Source organism: Ammospiza caudacuta, chromosome 11 (assembly GCF_027887145.1).
Source record: "Ammospiza caudacuta isolate bAmmCau1 chromosome 11, bAmmCau1.pri, whole genome shotgun sequence".
NCBI lineage: Eukaryota > Metazoa > Chordata > Aves > Passeriformes > Passerellidae > Ammospiza > Ammospiza caudacuta.
This window is the reverse complement of record NC_080603.1, coordinates 20,795,723-20,806,685: the sequence shown is the minus strand read 5'-3', so window position 1 is coordinate 20,806,685 and position 10,963 is coordinate 20,795,723. Positions and strand designations below refer to the sequence as shown.

Below are 10,963 nucleotides of genomic sequence, written 5' to 3'. Positions count from 1 at the left end.
TCTGCTACACCAGTGATATCCCTACTGGCTTTGAACTGAGCTTCTGAGACCAGAGTCTTTGATATGATCCTTGCCCTCTCAGTCATGCTGTTCCTAGAGGAGTCCGTGTCCCTGGTCTGCTGACAGCCAGATTGCTATTTTTTCTCCAGCCCTGTACTGAGGGAAAAAGTGACATTATGCTGTTTGCAATGGGTTTTCTCCCACACCCACCTCCCCTTTTAAAATTAATTATTAAACGCGATGCCAGGGACAAATTATTCTTGGGAGCCGAAAAACTGCGATCCTTCTAATAGGCTTGGATTATTTCCAGCTGGTTTTAAGCACCTTTCTCCATTAGCTGGAGAGGTGATTACCATGAAGAGCCTCCTGAGTGAAGTGTCTTTTTAGCATCCAAAGTTAGCTCTGGGGGAGCAGGGCGGCTGCCCTGGCGCCAGGCCCGCAGCAGCAGCTTGGCTGTGCCCTCAGCCCATCACCTTCTGCCGAAGAAATTGCTCGTATTCCCTGTCTCAGGAGAGCCAGGATGAGGGAATCACTCGTATTCCCTGTTTCAGTAAAGCCAGGATGTGTCACCTGTAGGCTGTGCCAGGGGACCGTGGCCAGGGACAGCGCAAGGAACGGGGATTAGGAACACTGTGGAGCTGAGCCTCAGCCCTGCACTGCTGTGCTGGCTCACGCTCTCTCCTTTAGTCACAGAATCATGGAACCAACTGGGCTGGAAAGGATTTCTGAGATTATCGAGTCCAACCTGTGGCCCAACACCAGCCTGTCAATTAGACCATGGATCCAAGTGCCACGTCCAATCTTCCTGTAAACACCACCAGGAATGGCGCCTCCAGCACCTCCCTGGACAGCTCGTTCCGATGTCTCATCACCCTTTGAATTAATAAATTCTGCCAAGTGTCCAACCTAGACCTCCCCTGGAGTAGTTTGAGGCCGTTCCCCCTTGTCCTGTGGCTGGTTCCCGGGGAGCAGAGCCTGACCGCGCCTGGCTGCACCCTCCTGTCAGGGAGCTGCAGAGTGACAATGTCCCCCCCGAGCCTCCTTTCCTCCAGCGGAACTCTCCCAGATCCCTCAGCAGCTCCCTCAGCAGCTCCTCACCGCACTGTGCCCCAGCCCCTTCCCCAGCTCCGTTGGCTTTCCCTGCGCTCCACAGCCGTAACTCGGGGCCGACACGGCAGCGCCGGCCGAGCCCCGACCGAGACCCGCCCGTGCTGCTCCAGAGCCGCTCCCGAGGAAGCGAACGCGCTCCCGGCAGCGCCCAGAGAACGCGGCGGTGCCGCGACACCCCCGGTTCGGGCCGTGACACCTCCGGTTCGGATATATGACACCGCCGGTTCCGATATGTGACACCGCCGGTGCCACCCGCTCTGGGCGCTCCGGGCCGGGGCCGGCGGGGGCGCAGCGCCCCCTCCCGGCAGCACCGCGTCGGGCGCTGCCTGCACCGGCCGCCGCTGCCGAACCGGGCAGGATTCCAGTGGGGAAAATCTGTGTAATTTGCGCCGTGTGTTTTTTACTGTTCTCTCTTTCATTCTTGTCTGTTTATAAACTAGAGATGGGTCCGCCAGCAGGGCGGGCAGCGCCGCCGCTGCTCAGCGCGGTCCTCCCGCCCGCCGGGGGCGCTGCGGCCGCCCGGTCCCGCCCCGTCGCCGTTGCCCGTGCGGCGGTTCCCGTTCCGGGCGAGGCGGCGGCGGCGGCGTTGGCGCCGGGATGGATCGGGAGCTGCTCCGGCAGGCGCTGAACTACCACGGCCCGGCACTGCTGTCGCTGCTCCGCGCCGAGCAGCACGACAACCCCGACTTCCGCGGGCTGCTGCCGCCGCCCGGGGCCGCCCCGGAGCCGCCTCGCGGGGCCCCGCCGGCCGCCTGGTGAGGGGCGCCGGGGCAGCGGCCGGGCGGGCCGTGAGGGGCCGCGGGGCGCGACTCACCGCGTTCTCCTTCCCCCAGGAAAGAGAGGGCGAGCATCGACACCGAGATAAAGCGCTTCATCGCCAAGAAGGCGGATCTGCTGTTCGCGCACTCGTGGAAACCCAACGGGCCGATCGAGGACAGCATCGAGGAGAATGAGGGTGTGTGAGTTGGGGGCGGTCACACTGTAAGGACAGCACTTCAATTTGCCCTCTCTTTAAAAAGAGGCTTAAAATTTCCCCTGTTGATTTTTATAGGCTATGCGTGAGCTTCCTGTTAGCCCAGGAAATCGTATTTTCACGTGTTTTGCTGTCGTTAAATGTTTTGTGATGTCGGGGTGCAGCTTGGCCGATTGTAACTGGCTGTGCCCTGTTGCAGAGTGTTACGCTGTCATGCCGCCCCTGGAGAGGTTCCTGGAGGTGCCCAGGGAGGAGAGGAGAGAGCTGTTTTTCCGTGACATCGAGCGGGGCGATATCGTCATTGGGAGGATTACATCTATCCGTGAATTTGGCTTTTTCATGGTGTTGATTTGTCTGGGAAGTGGTGTCATACGGGAAATTGCAGATTTGGAAATCACTGTAAGATACAGCTTTGGTCAATAGTTCATTTTTGACATTTATTTGTTGCCTTTTGTATCTCTTAGTGGAGTGGAATGTGTAAAGGTGAAACAGCTTTGGGATGATGGGTAGTGCCTGATTTTGTGGGCAGTTTGTGATACTTTGCTCAGCCAGTGAACGTGTCTTTCACAGCAGTGACCCACATATTGGGTTGAAAAGTTCATCATTTGTGGATGCATGAGTTTTTACTTGAGCCAAGCTGTATTTTAAGAATTGCAGTTCTGATGTGCATTAAGCTTAAAGTAATCTTTTTTGGTATGCTCTTGGGGAGAAAAAGAACCCCAACCCTATGTCTTCATTTATGACATTCCTTCTCTGTTCTGTTGCAGGCCCTGTGTCCTGTGAGGGATGTGCCTCCTCAAAGCAACCATGGAGATCCTCTGTCGTATTATCAAACTGGAGACCTTATCCGAGGTGAGTGGCTGCAGAAGCTGTCAGGAATGGGTTTGCCTGGAGTTTGAGCCATTTCTGTGAATTTATCCCTCCCTGAATTATCTCTGCAGCTGCGCTCAAGGATGTTGACCGCTACCACAAGAAGCTGGCAGTGTCACTTTACAGCTCAGCCCTTCCACCCAAGCTTTCCAGCACAAAGCTGGGTGTGATCACCTCTGATGACTTCCCACTGCATTATAAGTAAGGATGTGCTGTTTGGCTGCACTTGCTGGGTGCAGTCAGAGTGTCTGAAGAGCATCTCTGACAGGCTGGCTGTCCCTTAAACTCCTCAGTGGGCTTTCTGATTTAATGGGCTGATCACATCCTCCTTGTTTTCCCTCTCTTTAGCATACTTGTGTCTGGATATGTAGGTGTGGTTGCCTTTTTAGCTTCTTTCCAAAAATATAAGGAAACTAAAAGACAGGGTGGGATATTTGTTGCTTTTGGACTGTGTTAACAAATGAATACAAAAACCCCAAAGCCTTGGGAGACTGGAATGTTAATTCTTAGCATTTTAAAATTCCCCCTAGAAGATGGGGACACAGCTGTCTGTGATATTTTTTTATGTCCTGGCAATAGGGGATGGGTGCCCAAATAGTTTTCTGAGGCTCGTTTGGGGTAAAGGACACAAGGGTCAGTAAATAGCAGGAAGATATGTGCCTGTAGAAGAGAGCAGTTTGTGAGCAGTAATACAGGTACCATGTGGGCATTTTTATTCTAAACATAAGTGATGAAATAGGGCACAGAGCCTGAGGTCTCATTTGTGTGCATTGGTGCTGTTTTGAAGGCGAAGCCTGGAAGTTGCCAACACAGGAGAGACATTTGAAGAGGTTTTGCATCGTTCCCCAGGATTTGCTAATCCATCATTAGTTGAATATTTAGCAGAAAAACTGGGACTAAGTGAGTCAAATCCACCATCTTTGCTGAGAAGTCTTCAAATGTAAGTGATTTTTGCATTGTTCCTCTCCTGTAGCTCTGTGGAGATTATTCTAATCCATTGAAATAGACTTGTGAGTGGGAGTCCTAGACCACTTAAACCTTTTACAGTTTGACTTGCATGACTGCAGCATACACATCCTTAAATATTTAAGAGCAAACTCCTCTAGAGTAAGAAATTTGCATTTGAAGTCCTATTGCTCTGAATAAGCAAGACACCTTACCACAGACAATGTTTGATATCAGATACTTACAGAATTTATTGTGTAGCTGCTGTCAGCATCTGTGGATTGAAATGTGGGCTGTTTAGGTTTTAATGTCTTCTTGTTTATTTTACTAATAGATTTGACCCCTTTTGTAAAATAAGAGTCAAATATATGCAATGATGGATGCTGTATATTAGGCTCAAATCAGGTGTGGACTTTGTTTTTATTAAATGTACTGCAGTTGTACTGGTTCAGTTCAGCACTTCTAGAATGGTTTGGGAAAAACTGGTTTCAAAAATATGAAAGAACAGACCTGACTGAGGGAGAACAGCAAGGCATGGACAAATAATATTTTAGCTTATTTCAACTCTACTGCATACTGTAAGCATAACTTTGTAGACTCAGACAGCCAGTTTGATGTTTTTATTTGTTTGTTCCTTGAAGTAAAAATTTCAGTGAAGAAGATTTTGCCCCTGCATTGAGGAAAAAGCAGTCTGCATCTTGGGCTTTGAAATGGTACGTGATATTTCTTTTCAAAGCTTGTTGTTAGTTCGGGTTGCAGATTATATTTCTGCAAAGAAAACACACATTGAAACAGTTTTTCCACTGCAGTATGGCAATGTAACCAGGATCTTATTGAAAATAAATCTGTCTGCCAAGTGGGAGTATGACAGATAAAAGTCCTGAGATTCAATTCCAAAATGTGTGTCAGGTTTAAGGGAGTTGTTCTTAGAATACTTTTAATATCCTGACCCATTCTGGAGCTGAGGGCAAGATTTGTGATAACAGCAAGCACACAACCTTCTGGTTTATAATTGAGTGTTGAATGACCTCATACTTGTCAAGTCATTTAAGTCTCAGACTATAGATGTAACAAGTGCACTTGCTGTCTTTGGAAAGTTTAATGGAGCAGCAGCCCTGGATATTTACTTTTGCTTTTACACTGTGCTGTGCACTTGCAATGTTAATTGCAGAAAAGATTGCATATAATGTTAAATTAAATTTTATTTTAATTTTTAAGAAAAATCTTAAAATTAATTGTAATGAATTGTTTTAAATCAATTTATATAAATTCTCTTCTAATAAGTTAATCTCTTGGAAAATGTGCAAGAAATGTTCAGGGAATATGAAATGTAAAGCCTGAGGATATTTGTGTGAGGTGAGCTGGTTTGAGCATGTACCATCTGCCCATGCCACCTTGTGCCATTGCTCTAATGGGGATTTTTAGCTTTGGATATAATTAAGCCTGTTCAAGGTTAATGATGGTAGGTCACACTTAGTTTTGTGCAGAAAATTGCTTAAACAATAATTCCATAAATAAAAAACAGTGTAATATAGTAGCACTGTCTGCAGAAATGCTCTTGAATGCCTTAAGATATTGGATTAAAGACAATACATTTTTGTGGAATTAGGTCAGTATCAGCTAAATGAAATTCCAGTGTAAAGTACACAATAACAAGGTCAGGTTTTAACCTGTCTCTTGTTTGGAATCATAATTTGCAAGTAACAGAACAATCTGCATAGACTAATTGTACCTACTGTTTTCTGGTTTTTCTCCAGTGTAAAGGCTGGGGTGGATTATTTTAAGGTTGGGCGCCACGTGGAAGCCATGAATGAGTACAACAAGGCTCTGGAAATTGATCCCCAAAATGTTGAAGCTTTGGTAGCACGTGGAGCTCTGTAAGTCTGCTTGTTTCACTTTTTTCCCCTTTGGTGAAAGAGAAGCATCACTGTTTCATATGCAACTTTGTTGTTCTAGGTATGCAACCAAAGGAAGTCTGAACAAAGCCATTGGGGATTTTGAAGTTGCTTTAGAAAATTGTCCTACCCATAGAAATGCAAGGAAATATCTGTGTCAGACCCTTGTGGAAAGAGGCGGGCAGTAAGTGTTGGGGTTATGAGTTTGGTTGGTTGTTCACAAGTTTTCTCATAATATTTTTTAAATACCATTCTAGTGAGGACACAAAATGACATCTTTCCTTCCTGGCTATGTGTTTAAAGAAAAATAAAAGTCCTTGGAAATATCTGTCCTTGTGTAATTGGTTTACACTTTGTCCTCTGTCCCAGTTAAAATCCTGGCAAAATATTTGAGTTTAATCCTCGATATCCTTTTAAATCCTTGATACCCTTTCACTGGTAGGATACCAGGCTAGCATAAAGTCCTCTGAATTGGTTGAATATATTCCAGAAGGTTGAGGATTGTTTGGTTATTTTTTTAAAAAAAGTTTTGTAACAAAATTACATTCTGTTACTCTGATGAAATATTGGTGACCCACTCGAATTCAAAATTTTAGTTTTGAATATTCAGGGAATAGGTTTCTTTTAAGCCCTGTTATAAGAAGAGTATTTTTAAACTGGAATTTGTACTTTAAAGAATAGTGTTACAGGTCAGAATTAGGAGATGATAAGGTCAGAAATACTGTATTGTGTTGTTAGTGAGGTGAGCTGAGATGGTAGAGGGGGTCTGAGAGGGATGCAGTGATAATGTCAGAGTGATAATAAGAAATACTTGTAAATAAGAAAGCCCTAAAATAAGAAATAGCTGTCAAAATCTGTATCCTAACTGTATATGAATTATCACTTGAATTTTAGGTTGGAAGAGGAAGAGAAACTGCTAAATGCTGAGACTTATTATAAAAAAGCCTTGAGCTTGGATGAGACTTTTCAGGAAGCAGAAGAGGCCTTAACAAAGCTCCGTAAGCACATGCAGGTGATTCTTTACTTTCTTTTCATATGGTGCTCTCAGTGGCAATAAATGAACATCAAAAATCCTATTAAATCCTTTGAACAAGGAGGGGTTAAATTGATGGTTTGTCTTATTCCCTGCTTCCCTACTCCACAGTAAATGTTTTCTAGTGAGCATTATGGCTGTACCTACCAGAAGAAAGGTACCTCTTGGTGACCCCACTGTTTTGGGATGGTAAAGAAAGGCCAGACAGTGGAGACAGGGAAAGAGCAAAGCAGGGATAAGAATATCCCATCACACAGGGTGATTAATGAGGTTAATTTAAAATTTTCTCTGAATACAAATATTGAAATTGTAAAACATTTCCACAAACCAAATAAACATTGTTACTAAAGTCTGGCCAGACACTTGGTCTGTGGGTAGTTAGAGAGAGTAACACCTGGCAAAGCTGAGGCACAGGGAGCTCACATGAGGGGAAATTAAAAGGTAATTTAAAGGAAAACAGCAGGAGGTGGAGGGTGGGTGGGCAGACAGTTTGAGTATCTCAGCTTTCTCGTCTGTTGTCTGGTGGGTTTTTTCTCTCTTCCCTTGCACGCAGCATGTTTCCCAGGTGAGCCTGCTGGGTCTCTGTGCTAATCTGAGTTGTCATATTTTCCCTTTTATTTCCTCCTTTGCTTGTGTCGTCTTCCAGAGTGGGTCAAAGAGTAAAATAGAGCACTGAGGAACAGGCTTGTGTTGTTCTGTGCTTCTGCATGTGAGGATGTACACAGGCTGGGGTAGATGGCCTTAGTCAGCAGTTCTTCATTTGGTGGAGCCATAATGCTGACAGGATGCGTGGAAACAAGGGGGAATAGGAGATAGGACAATCTGATAAAACTGAGCTACACCAGAGATAAAGAGGTGTAATTTGAGCAGTACCTGCATTTGGCTGCTTTAGAAAGAGGTGTCAGTTAAATGATGAAGAATATTCTCAGCAAGTAGAAGATAAATGTTACTCCTTAGACATTCTCCTGTGGTCACTGATGCGGCAGATAAAGAATATGACAGCTGTTATTTGTTGCTGTGCATGGCCTTGGCTGCAGTGAAGGGTTTCCTTTATTATAGCTGTTAAGACAGTTGCTGAGCTTTGAAAACTATAAATCAGACTTCCTGCTCAATCTGAACAGAGTGACTCTGTAGGGCTGTAAGTGACAGAAGTCTGATCTCTTATGGACTTAAGTAGTTTAAGAATTATTTATCTACTTAGATGCCCTCCTGCATTTACCTGGAACTTAGTACATAAGTCTGATACTGTCCCCTGTGTAGAATGGCTGAAATAACTGCAGTGTGTTTTCCTGTAATTCTGATTATGTGTTTTTCTCCAATGCATTTCCCTCTGAACGGAACTGCTGTTGCTGTGCCTGCGTCTGGTGCTGCTCATCACCACCCAACCCCTGGAACTTGATTTCTTACGTAAACTCTGCATCAAACTGCTCTGTGAAATTGTTACCTCACGGTTTGTATTCAAACATGGCCAACTTGAATTCATCTCCAACTGGGTTCTGCCATGTTCTTCTTGTAAACTACAATAATGATGACACTTTCCCTCAAACTCTTCTCTCTCTTTTGGTTGTTGGGGGGTTTTGTCCATATTTTTCTACATGTTGGTAAAAAATATTTTTGCATATTCTATCTATAACTTTTGGGCTCTATGCTTCCTGGTGTGCTGGATCATGGGTACCACTGCAATGACTGGTCAAATATATTTTTAATGGAATAAAAACTGCAATATGGTCCTTAAATATAAACCTGTCACAATGGCCAATACCAAATTCTTGAACTATTCATTTTTGGTCTGGGAATCCTGGTAAAACATTCCTGGTGTATACATTTGGATGGGGTTGAATGGGGGTTAATACCTGTGTTAACACTACTAATGTAATCTTTTTTATGATGCTTGGGTTCAAAAAAGAAATCTTTGGAAATGAGGGAGAAACAAGCTGCCAAAGAAGAGAAACAGAAAGCAAAGAAAATAGAAACAAGTGCAGAAAAATTGCGTAAGCTCTTAAAAGAAGAAAAGAGGTAACTGTTCCGTTCAGTGTGCTGGTTATGTGGCAGTGAGTGCAGATGAGACTGTGAGCAATCCATCTCAACAAACAGCAGGCTGGGGAGAACTTCTCCCTGGGTAAGCTGCTTTTCCCTCAGAATGTTTCTGTGGATAGTGTCCTTTAGTGCACAGAACCTTTAATGGAGATGTGTGTGGAGAAGTTGTTTAAGGAATACTTTGCAATGTAATGTATTTGCAAAGCATAATGCCACGTGAAATTGGGAAGAGGTCTTCTATAACAAAATGTTCAGTGGATTTAATTTGTTGATGAAGAAATTACATTTAAAATTGTCACGTCAGTCAGGCTCAGTTTCTGTTCCCACCTCACAGTTCAAGCTGGGGTATGCAGATTTGCTTTCTATGTGTAGTTTTTGCCTGACACTGAAGGTTATCTCACAGATTAATTATTTTTTTTTAGGTTGAAGAAGAAAAGGAAAGTATCAACCTCCTCCTCTTCTTCTTCATCCTCCTCCTCCTCATCATCAAGCGATTCATCATCAGATGTATCAGCTTCTTCCTCCTCCTCTTCCTCTGTTCACAAGAAATGTAGGAAAAAGCGTCGGCATAGATCTGAGTCTGCTCACAGCTCCAAAAAAAGCTCATCTAGAGCTTCTTCCCATTACAAAGATCAGAATAGGAAAGAGGAGTGGTATTCCCCTCCAGCTGATACCTCTGCTTCCTTTCTTAACCAAAGTTTTGAAGTGGAAAAGCTGCTGGAAAGGCAGGACAGCGTAGCGTGCCCAAAAATGGAGGGAAAAGAGAAAGACAGACACTGGTCTTTTTCGAGGACTTCAGGTGATGATGAAGACACTTTTGGAGGTAGGTCTGAAGATTCAAGAGATTCTTACAGTAGCTCCAGAAGTCAGCCAAGTCATAGCAAAACTGAAAAATACAGTAAACCAGAGAGATTTTTCTCCAGTTGGAGGGGTCCTTCAGGTTCGTATCATAAATCAGATTATAAACCCAGGATGCATTATCACAGGAGATTTGAAAGGGATGGAGAGTGGAGAAGGGAGCAGTTTAAGAGACATGGCTCAGGTCAAGACAGGTATTACATGTCCCCAGGGTCTGACTATTATGGCAGGTCAGGGGGGAAGTACAGGTCATATTCTAGCAGCTGCTCACATGAAGGTGACAAAGGTTATGATAGTGACAGGCAGCATAAAAATGAAAGTGAGTCTAAGAATAGAAAAATAAGTTATGAAGAGACTGATAAAACAAAGGAACCAGATGAAGAAGTGTCATTAAATGGTACAGAAGAAGCAGAAAGTGGTGTTAAAAGAAACTTGCCCCAGAACTTAGTTAACATTTTTAATCAGATAGCTGAGTTTGAGAGGGAAAAAGGAAGTAAGCAGAAGAAACAGTGAAGTACCTGAGAATACACTACTTGGATGAGTGTAGTTGTGTCAACTTTTAACTTAGTATCTTGTGAGGAAACACACACAAAGTGAGAGAAAGGCAGAATTTTTTCTGCATTTCAGAATGTCAAAGAATTCTAAAAGATCATATGGTGGAAAGAGATGGAAGAATATCTTACATAAAATATCAGTTATTTAAAATACAAGTTTCCTGTGCTCTTAATTTGAGGTGTTCCTGTACAACATTCTGTCTGATGGGCTGAAATCCCTTGATACCCCTGGGTGTAGTTAGCTGTGCTCACATCACATATGCACTTTAACAACAGCTGGGCTTGGTTTTCCTTGTCCCTGGGGTACTATTGACTGTTGATATTCTTCTATCAAACTTCAGTTCCAGCTATAGAAAAGGGATAACAGAATGAAGTCATGTGCCATCAATGTATATAGCCCATTTGATCATTAAATTTTCTTAATTTTTTTAAAATTTTTTGTGTCTGGGTGTTTGTGAATGTTGCTGGGATGTTTTATCCCAGCGAACCTTTACATTAGCTGTCTACTCCATGGAATGGTGCTGTGTCTGTGAAGGCAAGTGTATTGCATGTTCTCTGAGAGTAATGTAAAAAAATCCAAAACCCAACTTGAAGCAGAAGAGCAAGTTTTGCAACACCATTTATTGTCTAGGTAAGCTCAAGCATGAACCCTTGGTTTGGGCTGTGAGGGGGATTTGTTTACAAGCGC

General features: G+C 44.0%; 1 protein-coding gene across 1 annotated transcript; it reads left to right on the top strand.

The window, feature by feature from the left end:
• The first annotated feature begins 1,707 nt into the window (after window positions 1-1,707).
• On the top strand, window positions 1,708-10,667 carry TTC14 (tetratricopeptide repeat domain 14). Its single transcript, XM_058812214.1, has 12 exons — window positions 1,708-1,865; window positions 1,944-2,065; window positions 2,283-2,482; window positions 2,851-2,935; window positions 3,025-3,154; window positions 3,741-3,893; window positions 4,540-4,611; window positions 5,656-5,775; window positions 5,855-5,977; window positions 6,688-6,805; window positions 8,733-8,842; window positions 9,286-10,667. Exons 1-12 carry the CDS (start codon window positions 1,708-1,710, stop codon window positions 10,232-10,234), a joined length of 2,340 nt encoding a protein of 779 aa, XP_058668197.1. The 3' UTR covers window positions 10,235-10,667.
• Window positions 10,668-10,963: the final 296 nt, after the last annotated feature.